The following is a 27,367-nucleotide window of genomic DNA, read 5'->3' as shown; positions in this document are numbered from 1 at the left end:
CTCTCAGCTTGCTTAGAGTTCGACCTGTCTCCCAAACTAATCAAATATGTCTTGTGCACGATAAGAAGACTAGCACTACCCCTTAGGGAGAGACCACACGAGAGGTTTTCAATTGTAGGTGTTGAAGACTTCAACGAAAGCGTCATTCGCTCTTCATCAACACCCAACTCTGAATGCTTATCCCGTACCATCCGACAAGCCCGCAAAGAATCGTCATGTGCAGAATCCCTAACAAACCAATACTTGTGCTGGCCATCAATGCAATCCCCAACACAGAATAGCCCTACCACCAAATCCAACAACCTTCCACCAGCCACCTTGGCCACCAACAACAGGCCCCCAGGACCTTCTGCCACACTACCACCAACACTCCTCCCCGGAAACCACAGGTGTCCTTGTCACCCACGTCTTCGGTGCATGCTACAGCCTGCTACCTACGACGGTGAGTGCCATGGGACTGGCACTCGTCTAGGAGGGGGGTAATGTTAACCCTCAAACGAATGAAGGTGGAAAATCCGGAAAAGCTAAAGCAGAAGACAAAGACAAAGGCCAAGGCAAAGAGAAATGGAAGACAAAGACGCACAAGGAGAAGAGTCCTAAATAAGGGAGAAAGGCGCACAAGGAAAAGCGCAAGTCAAAACTTTTGCAAAAGAGCGCAAGCGCATCATGGTTTAATTCAAACAGCGCCTGGCTCTCACTCGTGCAATTTGTAAATGTAGACGGGCGGTGGAAAGGAAGCTAGGAAGATAGAAGGACAATGGGAAAAAGGGGCCTAGGCTAGGCTACGGCCGGCCATGTAAAAAAGGGGAAAAGGGGATGACCGCCCAAAAGGGATTTAGGGTTTTGTATATAAAGTTGAAAAGTGAATGAGAAGCTCATTCTTGTGTGTGGCCAAAAGTAGCTCTCCTCTTCTTCTTCTTCTTCTTCTTCTTGCTTGCTTGAGCTTGTGCTTGAGAGAGGGAGTGTGAGAGTGTGAGGGAGTGAGTGTGTGAGGGTGAGGGACCGAGGAGGAGAAGCTCTCCATCTTCTCCTCTCTTCTTCTCTTCTCTTCTCTTCTCTTGTCTTGCTCGCGGCAATGGAGCTTGGAGTGTGGAGCTTGAGGATGGAGCTTGCTTGAAGCTTGCACTTGGATCGTGGAGCTACCGAAGTGCGCAGGAGAGGAGGTAACTCGAACGGCACGGAGGTAAGCTCACTACACCCTTAGATATGGATGGCGCGTCGGCTATGTGAGAGGTAGCCATTAGTGCTCGGCTTGGAACGCTTGAAACAATAAGCGGTCCGTGGGTCTTGGCGGTTGAGTGAAAGCTCCCACAAAGAAGACTTCATCAAAGTTAACATCATGCTTATGCTTAAAATCCATAGCAACCAATTTGGCTTTATATGCTAGTTTGGGCTGTCCATGGTTAATCTTCAACTTATACATGCACTTGCATGGCAAAGCACGCTTTTCACCACTAAGCAAAGGAACCAAATCCCACATATGATTTATTCACAATGAGTCATCTTTTGACTACATGGCCCTCTCCCAAGAGTAATTATCACCTTTGCGTATGGCCTCATTGTAGGTAAGAGGCTCATTAAAATTGGTCACCATAAGATAGTCCATGGAGGATACAAACCGATTAGCCTAACATCTATCTCTAGTAGATTGTCACAAAATAGGATATGGTACCTAAACATCATATCTAACATCATGGTCATGAGCTATTGGAACATCAACTATAGATTCTCTAGCTAGCTATATGGGAACATGAGTCTCTCCTATAATATCACCACCATAGTTTAGTTTATGCAAGGTGTTTCACTGTTGTGATATAGTGGGTAGAAAGCTATTTCTCTAGCAAAATATATGCCTATTGCTCTTTGATGCTCTTCAAGTACTTAATTGGATGTATTGATATATGACATTGATGTTATGCACTTGGATATGCATTTGAAAGCTTTTAAGCTTCATCTTTGAGCTTGGTGATATTTGTACTAGTAGTGGCTACTTAACATAGTGCTCCTATACTTACAACTTGAGGATTCACTACATGTACTGCTTTGGAATGTATGGTCTTGATGTATCTTAGCTTTTGGACGCTTATGTATTTCATGTGTTGAGATTGCACGCACTTAGCCATCATTCGGCTTTGTTCTAGTGGGAGCCACTTGTTACTTAGATCTTTGCAAAGAGCTTTGTATTTGCGTAGTTGAGCTTGAGTTTATTTTTGAGATTATGGGACTTATTGAGATATGCATATTCTCTCTTAATGCGTCTTGGATGTAGTTACCTTTTAGTGGGCTAATTTGATTCATGTATTCGACATCGGCACTTATCTCTATTAGTATGATGTCAGTGATGTATACATGATTTCTGGCTATGTATTGAGCTACATTATCTTTTGCTCAGTTGGTTGTGCATTGGCAATTCTCTTCTATTATTAGAGACCTAATATATGCATGATGTCTATGCCTTTTGAATGTATGGTCTACTGACATATTGAGTTTGTGACAAATCTTGGTACCCGTTCAGTGTATATTCATTGCTAGCTACTCCTACATATCCCATATGTTGCAACATACACCTAGTATTGCAAGCTTGGATTTTTGTGATTGATTACCCACATTTTATATTGGATTCACTATTGTATCTATTATAGAAATGTTGTAATTGTTGGTTTATGCATTCTTTATGAGAGCAGATGCTTTGATTTGATAGTTCATAATTGTGCATGTAGTTTGTGGATAGTCCTACACTTTGGTGTTTTCTTCTATTTAGACCTTGTCTTGGTTGTCATTTAGGGCTGATTTTAGTCATTTATAGGAGCCTATTCTCTTGTACTATGCTCTTGGAAAATCGGATGGCATTAATTACAGCTACTGGAAGACACAAATATGGCAAGTTTTGGTACAGAAATTGTAGATTAAGCCATTGAGACACAAGGATGTAAAACCCAAACACTTTGATTCAAAAGATTGGGCTGAATTGGATGAATTGTGTAAACCTACAATCATTTTGTCACTCTCTGAGCAAGTCTTCTACAATGTTATCTCTAAAGGGTAGACTAGATGCCAGTTATGCGAGAAGATCCATAATGTCTAGAGCCCTACCTCTCAAATGTATTGGCTAAAGCAACTCATGGTGGTAGCTCAAATCAAGCCAAGAGCATCTCAAAACATTACCCAAGCATGTACCAAATGTTCAACATCAAATGAGCATCAATATGAGCAATAGGGGAGCCATAATCTCTAAGAATACACTATTTCACATATGTAATAGCAAGGGTATTGTATATTACAGCAAATGATAGAGGTGTAGAGGCTCAAATCAATGCCCAAAGCTAAGGATTCAATGCTACGAGTGTTCGAGATAAGTGCCAAGGTAGCCAAGAGCGTCTAGGAGCTTGAGGATAGGCCAAGCTGATCAAGAATATGGGCAACAACAATATGTGCAATTCACATTGTTGCTTCTATAAATGGAGTGAATGTGGCACACTTAAAGCTCAAGGGGAGCTCAATAAAGCCCCTACAATGCCTTGAAGAAGCTTTGATCAACTGAGAAGAAGAAAAATATCAAATGCATCCTTGCAAGCTGAAGCTATGGCTGCCATAAATGAAGAGTTATAGGTATTCAAATCCGGGCTAAAGTAATGTCAAGTGAAGCTCTTCAATCTCAGCTCTAATACTAGTTGAAGGGAGAAGCTCAAGTGGAAGAACGAGTGGAAGCAAGGGAGGTGCAAGCTACAGAGGATGGAGCGAGAGAGCAAGAGAGAGAGACTCAATATATGGAAATTCTAGCAATCATAGTGTGTGACCGGCCTTCCCTTATTCATGAGTCACTAAAAAAATAAATAATAAAGTGATAGTGATGGACGCCTACCAATTGCAGTGTACATGTGGACCCTGCCACCTGTAGCATATAGATATATGGGTACTATAAGTAGAGTGAAGTTTATTGAATACACGAGCGACGTAGGCATAGATACCTTCACTCCCAACATGATGTAGCAAGACCCTTGAGCAACCATGACACCAAAATTTCAACCAAGATATAATATTTTATTTTTCTTTATTAAGAGATAGCTAAAATAATGTCCAAATTTAAACATTTTAAAAAATTAAAGTTAAAATGTTATTTAAAAATTAAAATTAAATAAAAACATTAGCTTAGTAAAATTTTCATTCTTAGAATCTTTATAATTTCATAGAAAAATCTTTTTTATTATTTTAAAAAATTATTAATTCATAATTTTAGTTTTTCTCATAGTTAAAAAAATAAACTAGGTAAAAACACATGTTTTTCTTAGAAAATGTTATTTTTTTATATTATTTAGTTGTGCGCTTAAATTAGGATAGAAACTCAAATTGTTGAAAATTATTGTTTGCTTTGAAAAAAGAAATTAAATTGGTTCTCAGTATTTCTTTAAAGTGAGTTTACACACTCAAAAACTACTATGTTCATATTGGCTCATTTCCATGAATGAAAAAATAGAAATTAAGGTGCGTTCACACACACACAAATTAAACTAAAATATGCTCATTAGAGTGTGTTCACACGCTTGTTGAAAAGATTGATAGACAGAAAAAACTTAGTGATTGTGATTGCCTTTAAGTATAGTACAACTTATTTATACTAATTATGTCTATGGCTTGAGCAATCGGATGGGAATGAAGCACATTGCCATCCCCAAGGTCACCCCAATTACTCTTCACACGGAGTATTGTACACTGCCTAATGCGATTAACCACCGCTAGGTACGTTTTGGTCTTTCATATAGGAAGGTTCACCCTTATAGCAAGCAAGAATTAGCAAGGCTCTGGTTTGCGTTTGTTATCTCTATCCTAGGCCGAAGATAGAGTTGAAAACTCTTGGGATGTACAGAGCAAGGGTGATAATCTAATTTTGTGTTAGTTCACTTTTGAAGCGATTGTATATATGAGAATAAAAAACAAGAATACTTGTTACTAAATTGATTGCTTAGTGTTCGTAAATTAAGGGCATGTCAATGAACCAAGTGCAAACACTAATTAAGGAAGATCTTTTTATGTATTATAACAATGTGGTAGTGTGCCTTATTTAAGATACTAAAAATATACCTCAATGCAATGGAAAGCTAGTGGACAGTTCCCCAACAAAATCACCTTATGGTTAGGTGGACCTAGTTAGTTGGGTGGCTTTTCTCAAGTTTAGAATAAAGACCTATAAGCAATACACTTATATGAGTCAATCCTAGGACTAGTAAGCACCATTGTAAGGGGTTGGTGTGAGACTATGCCTTATGGATAAAGGGGTTGGCACAATTTCCCCCCATTTTTTACTCTCATTGAATCAAGTGTCGTGCTTGCTTACCTCAATCTCATGTGATTTGTGAAATGTGTTCATTTTGAGTTAAATGTTAGATTGCTGCTAGAGACTATAGTTGTGTCTTCATGAACCTATAGATTGATCCTCATGGGATGAGAATGGATGCTTTGCATGCAAGGTAGACCTAGGGAGGAACACCTAGTCATCTAAGTTTGCATGCTCAAAGTATTAGGATCGAGATACATTTCAAAAGGGGCAAAGCTATGGTAACTATAGTTATCATAGTAGATGATAACTTTCTTATCTACACACAATTCCAAATTACCAAGTAGCTTGCATAGCCAAGCTACCTCACATGCTATAATTGTACCACCCTTGTACTCTATCTTAGTACTAGACAATAGCAATACTCCCAAAAGGAAACATAAAAGCACTAGTAGATATGTTATTTGAAATATTACCAATCTATCAGCATCTGTGTAACCATATAAATCCAACTATACACCTGCAACCTCGGATAAGGCATAATCAAGTACAAATCTAACATAGTGTAATATGTGCCATACTACATCAAAATGTGGCTTTCATGGAAGTTGCACAAGTGGACTCTACAAAACATTTACATAATTCAAGTATTTGATCATCTCAAATAAATAATGTTGCCCACAATCTCCTTAATCAAGTTAACCTCATGTGCACTAAGCTTAGCATTAATATAGAAAGGTATAAAATTTTGCTTACAATTAGCCATATCAGACTTTTCAAATAAATCTAAAGCATATTATCTTTGTGATCCCCATATCCCCTCTTGAGACCTAATTATCTCAATGCTAAGAAAATAGTGCAACTCTCTCAAATCCTTCACTTATAACTCTACCTTGAGAAAACCCTTTATATGATCAATCTCTATGTCACTATTATTCACAATCACAATAATCAAGTCATCTATACATATAGTGATAACTAGAATACTTGCATCACCCTAAAATACATAAAGTTAGTGATTGGTATGTATTTTGTGAAATCTAGTGCTAACAAGGTAGGTGTTCTGTAGTAATTGATATGTGTTCTGTGAAATCAAGTGCTAACAAAGTATTTTGCAATCTTGTCATGCCATGCCCACATGTTGTATGCTTTGTGCGTTCCATTGTTTTTTTTTGTTCCTTTGGATTCCATTACTTTTGTAAAATACTATTACTTTTTATGATTATGCTTCATTTTGTATACCCTCTTGTCATGCCATACCCACATGCTATATGCTTTATGAGTTCCTTTGTTTTCTATTTTTTCTTTGGATTCCTTTGGTTTTGTTAAAAATTATTACTTTTTGTGATTTTGCAACCTTTGGGTAAAGATACCAAATCCCAAGTGACATTTTCCTTAAGTGCAACCATTTCTTCATCCATAGCATGATCTCAACGCTATTTACCCACTACATCCTCAAAACTAGTGGGATTTATATCATGTACCTTAGTCGTGTATATATAGTGATGAGCTACATAGCTACCATAGCTCTTGTTGCATTGACTTGCATGGACCTGGATCACTACCGAGTGCCTTAGTATGCTCTTATGCCTTCTTCACATTACACTAGGGGATTTAAAAAATAGAATTCCAAATTCATCATTCAAGCGCTCAAAGCCATCCACATGCACATCAACATGAGAGAAATATGATGTCACATAAACTATGATGGGTTAGTCCCTAATGCTCTACAAATGACATCAACTTTAGTCGACATGCAGGCACACAAACACATGGATGCCTTGAACCTTATGTTTCTTAGAAATTACTATAGTTATCTTCTTCTTGTTACTCACATGCTATTCCTTACAACGAATGATTTTGCCATAGTAGTGATATTCGTACATTGGGGGACTATGCATGGGCAGTAAGCTCATCTTTGCTCTTTCTCACTAGGTGATGTTCATGATGCTCCTCACCACTTGTGAGCAGAGCTTCTCGCACTTCTTTTGTGTAGATGGTAGCTTAAATTGCCCAAATTCAACTCTTCCTCTCCAGTCTACTCATTTCCTCCTTTGCTCCCTGCTTGAAACAGGACACATAAATCTCTAACTTTCCTCTTTCTATCTATGCATCATCAGTATCGCCTACAGTTGTGCATCTCATCAGTATGACCTAAAGTTGTTGCTAATAGTAACATGCATATTTTTGAGCATTATCTACAATTCAGTCAAAACATAATATTAGTGAGTTTGGGAATCTCCCAATTCCCATTTTTTGAATACTAAAAAGGTGGCACCCTGATAATATGTCCATAAGTTTCTCAAAACCATATGATGTGACCTATCATTGGAAAGCACTTGAAAAATGGAATATATTGAGCTATAGACCGCTTGATTTGGAGTTATAGTGTTCAAGTTATGGCAAACCCAAAGATTTGACCATGTATCCCAAACTTACGGGAAATTCCCATATTCCCCAATATGGTGTTTCAAAGCTTTGCACTGCAACCTTGACCTGTTGTCAAATGGACCTCAATACATGATGCACATTGCATGTGCAATGTGCCTTTGTGCCATAACTGTTCTCACTGAAACATGTCTACTAGCCTGATTGATTTTGGATGGCTTGTTGTTCATTGTCAGCATCCTATACTTTCATTGTCATTACTACACCTTTATCAAACAGTGAATTGTTGTCCTCATACACTATAAAACATTTAACGATATCAAGAGTAGTCCTATTCAATTCTTTAATGATGCACCGTCGAAGCTGTCCTCAACATAGTCTTCAAGAACTAATATTTGAAGCTGTCTATAGCTACATTGAGACTGATGCTCTCTCTCTGCTAGAGCTATGTCTGAATTTGCATTGATTAGCACCATACTTGTTAATCAATTCATGAGGAAATTTGGATGCCTCATGCTCAACAATCTGAGCATCCACAAGTACATTCCCCTCTTGAAGCCCACATATGGACTTGAAATTGAAGCCCGTACTAGCTTCTACTTTTGTCAACAAGCTTACATCTCTACACTTGCATCTTACCCAACTTGCAAGAGCCATTGAGAATAACAAATTCCATGCATAAAATACTTTCAAAAAGTGAAAATCAATATAATTCCATATTAGAAAATTTAAGAATTTTCCAAGTCCCAATTTCAAATAAATGATAAGTATTTGACCATGTAACTAAATCTTGATCCATATTTGAAAGTGGAATTTGGAAAGATAACTTATATAACATTTAGTGTAAACTCGACCTTTAAGTAAGATAACAAGATTTGACTATGTGGCAAAATAATAATGGGGTTTCCCAAAGTGCATGGAAATTCCCAAATTTCCTAATACAAGGACTAAAGCAATTATAGTCACCAAAAGTGTTTTCTTTTGACTCAATGTGAATCCATGATAGCTTCTTTAAAGATAGTGGCTCCATGTAATGTTGAAAGCTCCATTCGATATCTTCATTGGAATGAGTGCAAGCACTTGCACTTGATGATAGCATCTCCATAGTCCTCATAAGATTTCAACTTCCTCAAATGCAATCATAATGACAATGAGTACACATTTTCTTTTTTTTAAAGCAAGGATGACTAAGACATACTAAGCATGAATCTAATAAAAGAATATAAAGCAACATAATCAAGAGCCCCAAACTCGCTCTAATGCCATGTTAAAAATTCCAATGTGGGGTTAAGCATGGTGTCTACAATGGATAACACATAGATAATCAAGGAGAATCAAAATAGACCAAGAAAGACATGGCTACAAACTAATTGCACACTCAATAATAAGTTATGTTCCACACCACACAATGTTACAATACAAGGCTTCTTTTATAGATAGCCTTTTGCCCTTTCACTCATACAAGTGGCCATCTTAGGTGATGTCCTTATCTTTACTTTTCCATAGTCAATACTTATCCACTGACTTTACACCTCTAGGGTGTTGTCACACACATACACATACACCCACAAGACCAAGCTTATACTCTCAACAATCTGTCGTCCATTGTGCATATGCGCAAAGAATACTTTCTTGACATTTTTTGTTCTTTGTCTCCTTCTACTTAGCAAACTACCCAAGCCCACTCGGCTTTCTATGCCTCGATTAGGGATTTGGTTTCACTAGATATGCATGATTATTTGAACAAAGATATCTTAGAGGGAGAGGTCATGGATGTCTTGTTTCATTTGCCCAGTGACAAAAGTCCAAGATGGGATGGTTTGATTAATGAGTTTTTTTAAAGTCTATGTTGCCAATCTAGAAAAACCCTTGACAGCCATGTGCCAACAAATCTGGGAGGCTAGAATTATGTTTGGCTCCTGGAAGGTGGGAGTCATTAAGTTTATTCTACAATTGTCCTCACCCTTGATGCTAAAACATTGGTGACCAATTTCTTTGATGGCATCTATGTATACAATTTTCTCTAAAGTCATGGCTAATTGCCTCCAAAAGCACCTCCTTAGCCTTTTCCATCCTAATCAATATGGATTTATCAAGAGCTGGAATATCTTCCACGATGTATTGAATGTTCAACTAGCTATTAACTATGCAAAGCACTCTAAGCAAGAAGTCGTGTCGATTCAATTGGATCTCAAAAAAGCTTTTGATTACTTGGATTGGTCTTTTGTGGTAGAGCTCATGCAGGTTATGGATTTTGGTCCATGCACGTTTGGTTTGATACACATAGTCAGAATAGATGCCTATTTAAGGGTTATGCTAAATGGTGGGGTCACTAAGCCATTCACTCTTGCATACTCAATTAGATAGGGTTTCCCTTTGAACCCATTATTATTTGCCCTAGCAACACATCCGGTTCTCTCCATGTTCTCTCATTTTGGTGGATATGGGACATATGGGTGGTCTCTTACTTTCCTTTGGCGAGCATTTTGTGGGCCAATAATTAGCACATGACACATTCATGATCCTCAAAGAAAAAGAAGAGAATGTCCACAAGGCATTGGATCTATGGAAGCTTTTTGTGCAAGCCTATGGTCTTCATATCAATGTAGCCAAATCCTCTATCATTAGTTGTATTGAACCAAATTTTCATTCTTTACAATCTCAAGGGATGGCGATCCCTTGTGGGAATGTTACATGGCAGTGGTGCAAGTTGGTTGCAAAGGGAAGTAGAGTTGGATGTATATTTACTCTGGATGCTGGGATTCCTACTATGAATGCTGCTATGTATGCTAAAGGAAAAGGTGTTGTTGCAGATATTGAAATTTTGTACAAACGCATTGAACATGCAAATGTACAAAGGCTGAAATTAATGCAGTCCAAAGAGTTGGTTGCAAGTTTGCCTACATTTAGAATTGCAAAATTTCATAAGGTATGAGAAGCATGTCGATTTGATAAGCAGGCATAGCTATATGCTTTTCGCTCTCCTTTGCCATATCTACTACAATTTTCTCTAGGGAACACCTAGTATAGTTTGGTTTCAAACCAATGACAAGGTTGAGTTTAGATGTGTATACCTTGTTTACTTGTTCTTTACCTCCTAAATTGTCAGGTTGAGTTGCCACAAGAGCTATAGGAATCATCATACATGGTCCTACTTCTTTCCTTTTGTATTCTTTGGAATTTTGTATGGTGTTCTTTTCTTCTATATTGGTGTTATTACTTGTGCATGTATACAACTTTAGGCTTTGGTAAGGTCTTTTATTTGGGTTATACCCTAGGTGTTGATTTTTTTAGGCAAATTTTATTCATCGAAAAGCGTAGGCTTGGCCTTTCCATGTCTACCTTAAAGTGGCACAATCCATCATGCTATCCATGCCCATTTATTTCTTGTTACTCTTACCTTGGACTACCTCCACTTTGAGGGTTCTTCTTGGACACTTTTGCCTTATGCTATGGAAAATTGATACTTTGCATGCAAGTTTCTCATAGATCTCTTGGAGCCATGCTTGCACTCCTAAAAGTATGGGTAATGGAGCTATTATGGATGTGCACATATTCACATGGTTGCTCTTTAATGATCCGCTTTTGTGCCATGTGTACTGATTGACACCCTCAAGTCTTTGTTGCCTGGTTCTTTTTTGAAGAGTGAGGTGTCATTCATATTAATACGACCATTCACAATTCTTGGGGGTAGGTCCTTAGCATTGATGATCTCTTTTCCTTATCCTCTTTTTTCATGGTCACTTGGCACGTCTCATTGTGGAAGTTGGTTCTTCAAAAGGCCCAATGGCACCTTGCGAAGGATTGTTTTGCTACCAACTCTTTTTAGATGGAATTGTTGGTAGTGTCAAAGCTAATTTTGTGAGATGGAAAGCAAGTGGCTAGTCATAAATTTAATCGCATGGCACGTTTAGCCTAGTGGCACCCTGTGACGAATCCCTTAGCTGCTAACTCTTTTCATATGGACTTGCTAAAAGTGTCCAAGCAGATTTTGTGGGATGGGAAGCATGAGGCTTATCTTAAATTTAATGGCTTGGCATGATTGGGCTTATCTTCAGTTTTTTTATGCCACTCTAGTGAGTCAACAAGGATTGATGTCTTTTCACACATGCAAGAGGCTTTTTCACATCCCTCAATTTTAAAGGGACTTGTGGGACCACCGACACTGTGACCCAAAGAGCCCTTCCCTTTGTAGTTTTTTATCATCCCTAGCAAGATTAGGACCTTGCAAGTTGACTCCATCAAGAAAAGAATTTGGCTAATCAAGTGTATCACCTTATGATTAAGGACCACCATTGGTTGGTAGCTAAGGCTAATATCATCTAGGGCTTGCACAAATCTTGAGATTAGTGGAAAATTGCTATCATGGAGGGTCGGTTCGATAAGACACCATACAAAACAAAAGACTTTCTTTGGCATATCATGGTTGGCGGGCCACCTTTGACCATGGCACTTGCAAAGTGTCGCATTTCCAATGGCTAATTTTTTATGTGCCTCACTAATGTAGAATCGTCTTGTCATCGTTCTCTTTTGGGCCCTTTGACACAAAAAATCTAATCCCTATTGTTTGCTATTTTGAGAGCTCTGGTTGGCACAGCATTGCTCCCCTTTGATTGTGGCCCAAATTCCCTACTCTAACACAACCACATATGAGGATTTTGTTTTTGTTCCTCTATTTTTGGGGCAGTTGTTTTTAATTTCATATGTGGGGTGCAAACACACCTTGCTAAGTTGAAAGGTCTCCTTAAAACTTTCCAAGAGATTATGATGTTAGAACTTGTGGCAAAGAGACTATACAAAGGATTGATCCATCTCATTTCCAAGGAGTGGGGATAGATTGGACATTATGTAGTGGCAATTGATAAATTTGCTAAGAACTACAAATTCATGCTCCAAATTGTCCACATGTATAGTGGACTCAAGTACATCATCATAAATAAGAGCTGATTGAGCTAATTGCTATTTCCATTGCCTAGTACATTTGGACTGCTATAAACCTTGATGGTGTTTCCACTACAAAGAGTCTCTCTTTTAAAAAATAATTTATTTTCTCTTTGAGGGGTCACTAATAGATGTTCTTTTTCTTTTTCAAGAAATTGGGCAACTAGAAGAGGAAGGAGAATTGATTAGTTGAACAATGGAAGTGCTAAGAGTATAATGGGAGCACATGTTCATCAATATTCAAGCCAAGTTTTTGCAAAGAGTTTGTAACTTGTGTTCAACAGTTTTCAATTTGGAAGTTGATCCCCTCCCCTCTATTGAAGAAAATAGTTAGTAGTAATCGGCAAAGTCCTAAATTGATTTTATTCTGTAGGCCTATTTTTGCAATTCAAGGCGAACCAAAGCAGGAGCATCTCTACACACATGACCAACTAGAAACGACAATTCATTAATTTCTCATGTCATTTGACATGCAAAGTCATCTTGGACACGGCACAGTGCGTTGGGGCAATTATTCAATTATTGGGCTCTGTCAACAATGCATGAGTTGCTTTACCATATTGAGGATGCGAGGAAACTCGTAAAAGAGAACAGATTGCACTGCAGTCTGCTTGCTGTTGCTGGTACCACTAGCAGAGAGATCAGTCCAGGGGCAGCCTCCAACAATAAGATCAAAGCCTCCACTCTCATCCATATAAGAAGAGAGGACATCAATTGTGAGCTTTTGGACATCTTGTAGTAAAATCAGCCTCCCTTGCTGTTTAGTTCTCTTCCACCAGCTTTGTATCACATCCCTATTCTTCTCTTTGACCTCGACACTCACCACATACTTAAGGAAAACACCATTCTTATGCAGGGCCACCTCTGCCCCCCCAATGCCAGCAAACAAACTTAGTACACTCATGCCCTCAGGGTAATAATCGCACAATGGGGATAAATGGTAGGCTATGGTGTCAATTTGAAATGAATTTGCCAACGCCTCATACCTCTCTGTTAGCGTGTATGCTCCTCTCGTATGTTCTGGGTCATATCCGAGCAGCAATTCCATCTCATGAGGCTCCACAGAAGCTACCTGACCGGGTCCTATCCATATTAGGTTCCATACATCACACTTCTCTAATATCCATTGCTGCTTCTGTAAGGGAGGATCTCTCTCTTTATATGCACGCAAAATGTCTGTGATCTCCATGCATAAAGTATCAGCAGCCTTTCTGCTGATACAACAAGTAAGCTTCTCCCTGTTATCCCAGCAAGGCCAATAAGGTCTTGTACCAGGAAGTGCCTCTTTAATAGTCATGGGTGGGGGAGCTATAATTAAACGTCTTCCTTCAACTGGCAGGTTATGGACATAACCCCGCTCTCTTTTTAAAGCGGAGAAGTACTTGCAATCTACAAATTCTGGGTCAACACCATGGAAGTGCCGTTTTGTAGTATCCCATGCTTCTGCCCTGCCAGTAAGATTCTCAAAATAAAAATATGGTGGCCCTGATATCATGGGGTTCAAGTTTCTTGAAATTATTGACATGGGACCACCAGGTACTCCATATCCTATCATGTCTCCATAACTCTGAAAGCTGCCTGAAATACTGCAATTGTTGTCTGTTTTACGAGGACGCTTCTGGCATGCGTTTGTCTGCTTCACGCTTCTTGACACTTTAACAGTATCATATCCTCTTTCACTTGAGGTAAATGCATAATCTGTAAGGTCATCCCACAATCGTTTGGATGTGCTCCCTTCAGCAACATCAGCAGTACGGAGAGAGCAAAAATTTCGAGGTTGACAAGAATCCCCAGAGACATTTCTAATTGCCTGAAGAAATTAGACCAAGCATCAGGGAGAAAAAGATCATATTGACAATTCCAAGTCTGATAAAAATGCAACAACTCTTTTGGCTTCACACGTCATAAAACCTGCTTAACCATTAATTTAGACTTTTGCAGGATACCATTGTCACAGCAGCTAAGAACTCATACAGAACATACAAAGGGTTTCCATACTTTGCAGAGAGATTATCTTGAAAGAACAGTGTGATAACTTTCAGATATTCCGGGGCCAGAACCCCAAGAATGCATAAGCTATGAAAGAAATGGCCACTTTACGTGGTCATAAGCTTTCTCGATGTCCAAGAAGACACCCCACTTTTTTTGCAAAGATACTTCACAAATTCAAAACTTATTCCAATCGCACATTAATGACAGATCAGTTCAGTACCCTCTCTTAAACACGATTATATTGCACCAAACCACCCATATAAGTATCCAAATAACCATAAAACTCTCATTCAGATCAGTTATTCTCAAATAAGACGTGAAGAGCAGATTACCTTCAGGTTGTTGAAGCCCATTCCATGCCGAGTAAAATGCTCACTTGATAGGGAAGTGCCTCCTTTTTGTACCGTTCCTTATATCTTCAGTAAACACTATACAGCTCAAGAGTATTGTCATCTATAACATTCTTAGCTAGAAGCCCTGTCTGTGTCATCTATAACATCCTTAGCTAGAAGCCCTGTCTGTCTCTAAATATAGTCATTCTCCTAGATACAATGGATTATACATAGCTGATCCCCATAAAGAATTCACTGTTCTTTTTTTCGAGGTACAGTTTTATGACTTCATTAGCTTGAACATCTCTCTGAAGTGTTCATTGTGCTCACCCTGGGACCTATCAAGCAACACCTTGCACCATATGATTCTCTACAAGAAAGCTAGAACATAAGGTGGCCCAAATTTGCAATCGAACTTCCTGAAGATACCACCCCAATCCAGGGGTCAATGAAGTCATCATCTATTTGTGCACGTCATGTTTGGAGGTTTAAGGGCTTATTGGGAGGCTCTTTTTTTGGTCTTCAAAGAAGAGAAAATTCTATTAACAAAACCTCCTGAAAATTCCCAAAAGTAGAAATAAAAACTAAGCAATATATAGGACTTCCATGAGATATCAAAGACTAAGGCAAAGTCTAGCAGAAGGGCTGAGTGAACAACCAATCAAGTAGTGTAATGTCAAACCATATGTGACTCCAAACAGAAGAAGATGCTAGAATCCCAAGTGTGAGGAAAAGCATCTCTCCTCCTCATCAGCTCAGAATGGGCATGCCATATCTTCCGTCTCCCACAAAGTATGTAGATAATCTCGTCCAAATCCTAGAGAGTGTCCCTACAGTATGCCCTGCAAATCTATGACATGAGTATAGCTAGCAGTCCAAATGAACAGAGCAAAAAATTTTGGAATCTGACTCCCATCTATAACAGTATTTCCATGTACAACAGAGTATGTGAAAGTATGGTGTGGGAATCATGCCGGAGTGCGAAATGAGAAAGGACTGACTCCCTTGAAAATTTTCATATCCACATGTTGGGCCTTTGTCCATGACATAATCAGGTCCTTATCATAGTCTCAGTTGTACCACTGGACACTATCTTGAGTACTCTGTTCAACGCTTCATGGTCCCTGCTGGCGGAATTCCACAAGTGGAGTTTACATTTCCTACGACTCCCCATATCTAATACAAGGTGATGGACACTTGCCGTAACCAAGCCATGTGCCAATTACCAAGCTCATATGTGCTACTAACCACAAGAAGAGTGAAACCTTTCTAGGCCTGCACCTATCCTCCAATTGCCTCAAAAACTCATTCAAGGAGGATAACAGCTTCCCAATCAAAGACAATGCTGGGAAGAAAACTGACTCCACTCTGGTCCTGCTCATCTATATCCTCCTCCCCAACTTGGTGGTATATCAAAGAGGAAACGTCTCAAGGTCTACCCAAAAAGGGATCCCTCCAAACCCAGTCATGGAAGTCCCATTGTAACTATGTAAAGGCATCCTCAAATAAGCCCAGTCTCTCCATCCATTGATTGTGTAAAAAACTATCTTAGATGGTGGATAGAAAGATGGAGCTGGACATGTGTTGAGCCTTGAGTTGCAAGGAACTTCAGCATGATCTACAATCTTGAAACTTGGACTTTCTAAGGACAATGTTTAGGGTTTCCTCCTATAACTAACTGCACTTTACTTGAAGCTGCATAGATTTTCTTGGAGTTCTGGATGCTGCTGGTAGTTTTTGCAACTGAAATTGTTTGCAAGACCATATCTTTGATTTTGGAATGGTTACTTATTGCACGATATGGAACTCACAATGGGAAAACTTGAAGAACATGTGGATGATGGTAACCTGGCTTGATTGAACTCATGTATGCATACTTCAGTACTATCATGGCAGGGCTTTCTGGAGAAGATGTTTGTTTCAGGGTTACTCACAGATTCTACTGGTGCTCAGACAGTTCTTTCTCTAATCCTTGTGTTTTAATTTCTCATAGTCAATGTTTGGCGAATAGGACAGCCTAGCTGTACACATTCTGTATGCTGGAAGGATGAAATTTTGTTTCCCCTCTAGCAATATTTTTACATATCCTAGACTCTTTCTTTTGAAGAGATAATCTATTAACAGCTAGCTATGTTGCTAAGACAAGTACAAATGGAACTTTAAACATCTATATTTTCTTATCTATTGTTGATTGCCCATGGAGCTTGGCTGCAGCAGGAGAGGATTTGTCCTGGATATTTTGAAGCACTTTTTTCATACATGTAAGACAGGCCAAAAAGTGTGCTAAGGGGCTTGCAATATCTTACAATGTATAGGGCCACGACTGGCTGTGTCACTTGGGGGAGCTTCTGTTGTTTGCTAATTAACTAAGGATACTTACTCTACAAGGATAAGATGTAGGATACCACCTCATTAATGAGGCTGGTGCATATACAGTTGTCAAATTGGCATTCATGCCTAGCCATCCTGTTTTGGAGCCCTCAACATCACCTTTGGAGGTTTAAGAGCTTATTGTTGGCCTCTTTTTTTGTTTTCAAAGAAAACACCATATTGGGAAATATGGGAATTTCCCATAAGTTTGAGAAACATGGTCAAATCTTTGGATTTGTCATAACTTGAACACTTTAACTCCAAATCAAGCGCTCTATAGCTCAATAGATTTTCATTTTTCAAGCACTTTCCAATGATAGGTCACATCATATAGTTTTGAGAAAATTATAAATATGTTATCCGGGTACCACCTTTTTACTATTCAAAAAATGGGAATTGGGAGATTCCCAAACTCACTAATACTGTGTTAGAAGAGAAAACTCTATTAACAACCACCTCGAAAAACTCCCCAAAATATAAATAAAAAATAAGCATCATATAGGATTTCAATGATCTATCAAAGACAAAAGATAGTCTAATACAAGGGCCGAGTGAACAATGAATCAAGTATTCTGTAATGTCAAACCGTATGTGTCTCTAAAGAGAAGAAGGTGCTGGAATCTGAGCATGAATAAAAGCATCTCTCCACCTGATGAGCTCAGAATCACCATGACATATTTTACTAGTGCTAGGGCAAGTCTCTAAAGTATGTCCTGCATATCTATGGCATGCCTATATCTAGTAGGCCAAATGAACCAAGCAATAATTTTAGGGATAGACTCCCATCTATAACAGAGGATCTAAAAGTATGGTGTGGGAATCATGCTCAAGTGCTGACCAAGAATGAGAAAGGACTGTCTCCCTTGAAATTTTTCATATCTACATGTTGGGACCGTATCCATGATGTAATCCCATCATTATCATAGTCTCAGTTGCTGTGTGGGGCACCATCTCGAGGACTCTCCTGCATGCTTCATAGTACCTAGGGGAATTCCATGTCATGTAGAGTTTACTACTAACCACAGGAAGAGTGAAACCTTCCTACGCCTGCGGCTAGCCTCCAATCACCTCCAAAAGTCATTCAAGAAGGCTGCCCTGGTCCTGCTGATCAATATCCTCCTCCCAACCTGCTGGTATACCTGAAAGAGAAAACAACTCAAGGTCTTCCCAAAAAGGGATCCCTCCATTCCTAGTCATACAGGTCCCATTGTAACTGTGTAAGGCATCCTCAAATAAGCCTAGTGTCTCTGTCAATTGATTGTGCAGGTAGCCATGCTCCATACATCTAATCAACACTATCTAGCTTGAGACCATTGTCATCCCTAACATTTTCAGCTAGAAGTCTTGACTGTCTCTAAACACTCATCATCTTCCTAGATAAAATGGATTATGTGTAGCTGATGAAGCCCATGAAGCATTCACATTCCTTTTGTTGAGGTAGAGCTTATGACTTGATTAGCCTAAGCATCTCTCTGAATTGCTTGTAGTGCTCACCGTGGGACACATCAACACTTGCACCATCAACTATAAGAAAGCTAGAGCATCTGATGGCCCAAATTTGCAATACAGCTTGCTGAAGACACCATGCCAATCCAAGGGGTCTAAGGAGTCATGATCTATTTGTTGTAAGGGTGACTGTTCTTCATGGTGATATACATTTTCAAACTCTGAAAATGACTAGCAAAGAGCTATTTTATCAGTAGATGGTGGATAGGAAGATGGAGCTGAACAAGTGTTGCCTCCTGTTACAAGGGACTTCAGCATATCTACAATCTTGAAACTTAAAACTTTCCTAGGACAACGTTTTGGGGTTTTTGTCAATCACTAACTGCACTTTACTTGAAGCTGCATAGATCCTATTGAGTTCTTGATGCTCCTGGTAGTTGGTGCAACTGAAATTTTTTGTGAGACCATATCTTTTCATCTTGGAATGGTTTGCTTATATCATTACATGGGACTCACAATGGAACTCATGTATGCATACTTCAGTACTATCATAGCAGAACTTTCTGGAGAAGATGCTTGTTTCAATGTTACTCAAAGGTTCAATTGGTGTTGCAGATAGTTCTTTCTCTAGTCATCATGTGAGCTTGTTCATAATTTCTCGTAGTCACTATATGGCAATAGGACAGCCTAGCTGTGCACATTCTGTATAAGGGAAGGACGAAGCTTTTGTTTCCTCTCCAATACCTTTTTCTTATCCTAGATTCTCTTTTGAAGTGATAATCGATCATCAGCTAGCTATATTGTTAGGAAAAGTACAAATAGAAATTTACCCATCTACATTTTCTGTCTATTGTTGGTTACCCATGGGAGGTGGTAGTTGGTAGTTGGCTGCAGCACAATAGGATTAATCATGGATATTTTGAAGCACTGTTCTTGAATTGCAGGACAGCCTGGAAGGTGGGGCAATACACGTGTAGGGTCAAGACTGGCTGTATCACTTGGGAGGCCTTCCCTTGGTAGTTACCTTTGGATCACTTTACAAGGATGAGATGTAGGGCACATTCCTCATTAACAAGGCTGGAGCATATATGGTTGTTGGTTTGCAGATCTTGCCTAGCTGGCGTGTTCTGCAGCCCTCAGCATCACACTTGGAAGTTTAAGAGGTTATCACAAGACTCTTTTTTTGTTTTCAAAGAAGAGAAACACCTATTAACAACCACCTCAAAAACTTCACAAAGTAAAACTCTAAGATGATTATTGTATAGAACTTCAATCATCAATGTTATACAAAGACATAAGAGAAAGTCTAATACAAGGGCTGAGTGAATCACCAAGCGAGTAGTCTGTAATCCCAAACCATATGCGACTCTAATTAGAAACAAATGCCAAAATCCCAAGTATGAAGAAAAGGCTCTCTCCTCCTCATCAGCTCAGAATCAGCATGCTGTATCTTACATCTCCCAGTAACCATGTGGATAATCTCCTTCCTAAGTCCCAAACAGAGTATGTACTATATGTCCTGCAAATCTATGACATGCCTATATCGAGCAGTCAAATGAAACCAAGCAATAATTTTAGCAGTCAACTTGTATCTATACTAGTACTCCCATCTATATTAGTATCAGTGAAAGTTCTAGAACGGCCCAAGTTTTTGAAAATCCAGCTTCTGGAAAGTGCGAGAAAAGCATAAATCATGCCATAAAAGCCAAACTCGATCTATGATGTTTTAAGTTGGATGTTGCATTCGTTGTTGATCGGCATTGTCTTCATACCTTTCCTAGGCTTGTTGGATACGTGATAGATCTTGGACAAGTATTCAGATAGATTCATAGCTATGAGATTCTTTACTGGGTAACTCATATAAACGTCCATTTTAGGGTGTCTTCCATAGTTGGCAGAGAATGAAGTTTTCCTACTAGAGGTATGACTAGCATTATTGTGGGCAAGTTCACAGCCAAGGGAAGCAAATCCACCTAATTAACTTAATGGTAATTGATTGTATATCGGAGATATTGTTCTTGTGAAAATGCGCAATGGAAGAGAACACGAACACAAAGAGAAGCACAAAGAGAGAGAGAGAGAGAATACAAAGCTCAGTCATGGTGGAAGGCAACGGTGATGGAGGGCTGGTTGAATAAGACACCGTTCAAATGTAAAGTCTTTCTTTGGCGGGTGATGATTGGTGGTCTTCCTCTTGCCTCGGCCCTTTCCAAGCACCGAATCTCCAATGGCAATTGTTTCTTCTGTACCACTACTGTGGAATCTGCACGGCATCGATTTATTTCTTGCCCGCTGGCCAAGAAGATCTAGTCGTTCTTGTCACAGGTTTGGCGTACAGTGGTGGGGTCCTCTCTAACCCCTTTCGACTGGGTTTTTGTGCCGCCAAAATACCCCACACCGCCACAGTTGCATATGAAGATCTTGTTTCACTTTTTCAGATTCTGGGGATGCTAGCACAATTGGACCACTCGGAATGCCTTTCTTTTTGATTCCGCCTCTAATGTACCGAAACACATTGCCCAGCTTAAAGGTCTCTTGCATTGGCAGATAGATCTCATTCGACACTCGGACTTGCTCCCTCGGGAGGACTTGCTTCCCTGGCACATGGCAATCTCCTCGAGGACTTGCTTCCCTGGCACATGGCAATCTCCTCTGGGTCTTTGCCATGACCTGTGTAACTTTTGTGTGGCTTAGTATTGGGATCTTACACACGTGGGCCTAGAGCCCTCGTGTATCTTGTAATCATGAAAACTTGTACCTTTTTCGTAATTAATACAATTACCTTTTACGAAAAAAAAAGAGAGAAAGAATACTGCAATAATTGAAGAAGAATGCTGATACAATGGAAATGGATTGGTCAATCCCTACACGCAGCCCAAAGCATCAATGAGGGCACCAAAACAAGCTGATGACGATAGTAGCACCAAGCACGAAAAGTCCAATGTTGAAGTATGCACCTACAAACAGAAGAATGAAAACTAAAGAGTGTGTGTCTGCCAAAGTTCCGAGTGTGGCTATAAATAGCCAAAACACCAAAAAACTGGCCCACCTACTCCTATCGGACCCATAGATGCTGGCCGACCAGCAATAAATGCTGGCTGACCAGCAATAAATGCTGGTCACTAAAGAGAAAAATGCCAAAAAAATAGAAGAGACCTGCAAAATTCCTAGATAACAATGTCTAACAAGTGTAGGCAAACTGTGGAAAGCAGAAATTGGCCTTAAAATGCACACAGGAAGCCAACAAATAAAGAAAATGCACCTAAACTGCTAGAGCTCCTATGTCTCCATTAGACTCTAACAAGAGCTCACAACCAAGAGATGACAAACTAACATGACTAACATAGACAGGCTAACACCCCCTCTCATGCCCTGCGAGTGTCTAAAGACCTAATAATGTCATGTGATGAAGCAAACAAGCCTTGGGTCAAGGCTTCGTGAAGAGATTTGTTGCATTGTCCTCCGTGGAACAATAGGCCACCACTAACTTGGAATCCACGATCCACTCACAAACATAGTGATATTGACCCTCAATGTGCTTCATGCGAGCATGAAACATAGGGTTCTTTGCCAAAGCTAGAGCACTCTGATTGTTAGCATGCAGCTCCATAGATCCAAGTTGAGAAAAGCCAATCTCCGCCAACATGCAATGTAGCCAAATCGCCTCCATAGCATTAGAACATAATGCACGATACTCTGCCTCTATAGAAGAAAGAGCCACAATAGGTTGCTTCTCCAACCAAAGAGAGAAACCCCCTCTCCATGTGTGATCCCATAGGATTAGATCCCCTATAAATAACAAAGAACATGCAAGGCTGCTCTCCAATGCTCCTAAGTGGGAGTCTTCATGAAAGAAGACAACAAAGCCACAACAAAAGAAATATCTAGCTGAGTGTGGATAAGCCAAATGAGGGAGCCAACAAGGCACCTATAATGGGTGGCATCTGAGTTTAGGTTTACAAGATGCTCCCGACAAAGGATTAGAGTTGTGGCTTAATTGTGACAAGTCTTGGTACCAAAGCCACAACAAAAGAAATATCTAGCCGAGTGTGGATAAGCCAAATGAGGGAGCCAACGAGGCACCTATAATGGGTGGCATCTGAGTTTAGGTTTACAAGATGCTCCCAACAAAGGATTAGAGTTGTGGCTTAATTGTGACAAGCCTTGGTACTTAGACCTAGACTCTTAGACTTGCATGATAGGTGGATGAAGACATGGGCATACAAGAGAAGGCCACAATAGAGACTTCAATGGGACTGTGGGGATTGGGTATGGAGAGACCCATTTGCTGAGATGCCTCGAGATGTGCCCGTCTTGGGTTTACTACTAGACTAGGAAGGAGGATACAAATAAGCAAGGTTAGAACGATGCCAACAACTGCTCAGCATTGGACTACCCAAGGTATATCACAACATTTCTTTGCAAACTTTCAGAGGAGATTGGAAAGAAGCTTTAAACCAAGAAAGATTTCACTCTTTCTTTGATTACTGGCACACAAGAGTTTAGCAGTTGGTACATGGATTGGCTATGGTAGAGACCCTATTCCTTGTGCTCTATGTAGGGAGCATGAGGAGACACATAAACACAACATATGGAAATGCTCAAAGGCTCAAAGGCTCAAGAAGTCTAGAGGAGAGCCCTTAAGATGGTATTTTATAGCACTTTATATTCTATGATTGCTACATGGGGGAGAGTTACTTGGGCCACAAATAGAGACTTCAATGGGACTGTGGGGATTGGGTATGGAGAGACCCATTTGCTGAGATGCCTCGAGATGTTCCCGTCTTGGGTTTACTACTAGACTAGGAAGGAGGATACAAATAAGCAAGGTTAGAACGATGCCAACAACTGCTCAGCATTGGACTACCCAAGGTATATCACAACATTTCTTTGCAAACTTTCAGAGGAGATTGGAAAGAAGCTTTAAACCAAGAAAGATTTCACTCTTTCTTTGATTACTTGCACACAAGAGTTTAGCAGTTGGTACATGGATTGGCTATGGTAGAGACCCTATTCCTTGTGCTCTATGTAGGGAGCATGAGGAGACACATAAACACAACATATGGGAATGCTCAAAGGCTCAAAGGCGCCACAAATAGAGACTTCAATGGGACTGTGGGGATTGGGTATGGAGAGACCCATTTGCTGAGATGCCTCGAGATGTGCCCGTCTTGGGTTTACTACTAGACTAGGAAGGAGGATACAAATAAGCAAGGTTAGAACGATGCCAACAACTGCTCAGCATTGGACTACCCAAGGTATATCACAGCATTTCTTTGCAAACTTTCAGAGGAGATTGGAAAGAAGCTTTAAACCAAGAAAGATTTCACTCTTTCTTTGATTACTGGCACACAAGAGTTTAGCAATTGGTACATGGATTGGCTATGGTAGAGACCCTATTCCTTGTGCTCTATGTAGGGAGCATGAGGAGACACATAAACACAACATATGGGAATGTTCAAAGGCTCAAAGGCTCAAGAAGTCTAGAGGAGAGCCCTTAAGATGGTATTTTATAGCACTTTAGATTCTATGATTGCTACATGGGGGAGAGTTGCTTGGGCCACAAATAGAGGACCAGCATGTTGAATATGAGGGTGTACAAGGGTGTCATGCCTATCTTGTTTTGGGGCAGCTTGTGAGCAGGATTATCATGCCAGATTTTTCACAGACTATGTGGACTCAAGGGTATTGTCATAGATGGGAGCTAACAGCTAGTATTACTACTTGGTCCATATGGACAATCGGATGTAGCTAGGCTATTGATTTTTTGGACATATATACTGCAGAGACTCTCTCCATGATCTAGACAGAGATTGTACATACTGTCCCTAGGAGATAGGAGAGGATACAAGGCAGTTCTATGAGGAGGAGGAGGAGGAGGAGGAGGAGGAGGAGGAGGAGGAGAGATGCCTTTCTCAAGACATAGGATTTTGGTACCTTCCTGCTTTTCCAAACCCACATGATCTAGCATTGTAGACCTCTGGACAGGTTATTTACTCAAGCTTTGTAATAGACTTCCCCCTTGTTACATATTTTTTGATATGGATGTCCCTTACAACACTGCTTTATATTTTGCATTTTTCCTTGGATATTTTGTTCCAAGGAGTCTTATCAATAGAATTTTTCTCTCCTCTTGGGGGAAAAATGCCAAGGCCTGAAGGACTCCTTTCTATGTCCTTTTCTGCACTTTGCTCGAGCTGATCCGCGGCCTTGCTATAGCTGATCTGTGGTCTTGTTAGAGCCAATCTGAACCTCTAGTCCCCCAACACTATCAAACATGCCTTACTTTTGGGAAAAAGAAAACCTTGTCTATTTGTGACTGAGCTTGGGTCAGATATTTTCTTCAACCATCACTCAATATAAAAGTTCTTTAGATAAAATGACAGGAATGCTAAGGATAAATGTTTGTGAGTTGTGTTAATCAAGATGAGCTCCTTAACTCTTATTAGATGATACACCTCGAATGTGACCAAAACCATGAACGTAGTTTTACCTGTTTCAGAAAATTTTAAAATAACTACTGAAACGAGCTTGAACATGTAAACCTTGACTTATAGCACTTACCTTTGCTGAAGGTGATACTATCTCCTCATGTACTAGAAGACAGTCCACAAGGACTTCAAGATCACAGGTTCCTGCAAATTTTCGAGTTAGTTGCAAATTATCAGTTGAATATTTTGGCTTCGTGAAGGATGCAAAGCTTGAGCCTTATTGCAAACACATTCTTTTTTGAACAGAACTACAACTTTTATGGAGGAAAAAGATGCTAGATCCATATTCCAAACTCATTCTTTCTGAAACAGAACAAATAGCACTTTAATAATTCTCACCCAAGGTATGCACTGCTCTTTGAATAGATTCATCAGTAAAGCCCATTTGTTTTAACTGCTGGAAAGAAGTTCCTTCAACTTTTATACAAGGTGACAAACTCTGCTGTAAAACAGTCCCAGGTAATGTACCCTTCTTTTTTAAAATAAAAGCTTAGTGTGAGAGCATGCAAATCATGTTTACTTGATGCACATTAAAGACAATAAAGTTGCTATTTACTTCACTGAGTGATTTTCATATAAAATTTCTTGTTCACAATCTTACTTCTCTCATTGGATGCTGTTGGGAGATCCCATATTCTCTTCTGGTGTTTCTATTTACTTCACACACCTGCAATATATCTTTTAATCTTGGGGAATGTTATTTTGAATAAAACTCCAAACAACAACAAAAGAACTTGTTTTATAAGTAGCTTGATAGCAAAATCCTACATCAGATTGCAAGTCTTGTGGTGTTGACCCTGCATATTCCACTGCAGGGCTTCCATACTGTGCCTCGATAAAATCAGATTGTGCCTCAATAAAATCTGATAGCACATCTATTGAGCTGTCTTCTCCTGCACAAAACAAAAAACGTATCTGCATCATATGATGGACAATCATGGAAAGTGCCTTATTGATATAGAAACGACTGCCTGTTTACTTTTCCTCCTATTATAGTAAAATGCATAATTCCTCAAGGTGCACTTTATTTTTAAATCTGTTCACTTTCAGAACGGCGAAGGTAAATCAAGGCTTTTTCTGGATAACTGACCACATGCATTGATAGCAGCAGAGACATGCCTTGCATGGAACCCCATTTCACGTAACTGTGTCTCTACATTCTGTGAAAGACCTGATAGAGGAGATCTTTCTTTGCTAGCCCTTTCCTGGTACATTGAGATAAGCACTCAAATAAAACAACATGGATCCTTTGCACTACAAAAGTTATAAAATTTAAGATTCCCGAGTTTTCTAATGAGCTGCAAGTAAAAACAGATTTGTAGCAAGACATACAATCAGTAGACTGATAGTTTCTGAGGAAATAAATGTATATTAATAACACCTCGAGAAAATTCTACCAAGATAAAATAAAAAGTACAAGGAACTATGTACATAGTAACTAAAAACATCACAAATACAATGGTTGTGTGAACAACCAATTTGGTGGCCTGTAATTCCAGACCATCTGAGGAGCAGTGTGGAAAAAAGTGCTGGAGTCCCAGGTCCACAGGAAGACCTCTCTCCTCCTCATCCTCTCAGAAGTGCCCTACATCCTCTTCCATTTCTTGTGGAGAGTGGATGATCTCTGTCCAATTCCTCAAAAGAGTCTCTGCTGTGGATACATCCTGAAGGTCTGTGGCATGGCTGTACCTCTCAGTCCAAATGTACTACACTATGATACTGGCAACCAGCTCCCATCTGTGACAATTCACATGCGTGCAATGGACACTGGTAATAGGACTTCGGCCCCCAGCCTACAATTGGCCCCAAGTCATGAACCTTATATGTTCTCCTTATAGAGGACCAGCAGTTCAAGCCATGGACAAGAATATTTAGAGATCACAACCCTTGGCATCTGGGCTTAGCTTCATGATCGGCCTAGTCCATGCTTCTTATCCACACCTTGCACACTACCAAGGCCATGCAAGTCAAACGACAGTTTTGCATGGTTTGTCTTAACTCCCCTAGCATCAACTAGGGAGTTGGTCAAGATGAAATTGGCCTTTAGTGAACCACAGGGCAGTGAACTTAACTAGCAAGCACTTAATCATAAAAAAAGAAATTCAGCAACAGAAAAACAAATCAAACATTGGACA

The 27,367-nt window shown here is 39.7% G+C and overlaps 1 protein-coding gene across 1 annotated transcript in view; it reads right to left on the bottom strand.

The window, feature by feature from the left end:
* Positions 1-8,549: 8,549 nt before the first annotated feature.
* The window catches only part of LOC148024640 (putative inactive DNA (cytosine-5)-methyltransferase DRM3), a 42,352-nt gene continuing 23,534 nt past the window's right edge, over positions 8,550-27,367 (bottom strand). The window contains exons 6-12 of the mRNA XM_087694269.1: positions 26,323-26,437; positions 26,001-26,125; positions 25,834-25,899; positions 25,572-25,674; positions 25,306-25,376; positions 13,158-14,411; positions 8,550-8,784 (exon numbers count right to left, since the gene is read on the bottom strand). Of these exons, the coding sequence (XP_087550395.1) occupies positions 8,719-8,784; positions 13,158-14,411; positions 25,306-25,376; positions 25,572-25,674; positions 25,834-25,899; positions 26,001-26,125; positions 26,323-26,437 (1,800 nt within the window). The 3' untranslated portion in view covers positions 8,550-8,718. The remainder of the gene's footprint in view (positions 8,785-13,157; positions 14,412-25,305; positions 25,377-25,571; positions 25,675-25,833; positions 25,900-26,000; positions 26,126-26,322; positions 26,438-27,367) is intronic.

Source organism: Lygodium microphyllum, chromosome 15 (assembly GCF_053477565.2).
Source record: "Lygodium microphyllum isolate KBCC chromosome 15, Lygodium_microphyllum_v1.1.10, whole genome shotgun sequence".
NCBI lineage: Eukaryota > Viridiplantae > Streptophyta > Polypodiopsida > Schizaeales > Lygodiaceae > Lygodium > Lygodium microphyllum.
The sequence above is the reverse complement of the archived record's forward strand: the minus strand, read 5'-3'. Positions and strand labels throughout refer to the sequence as shown.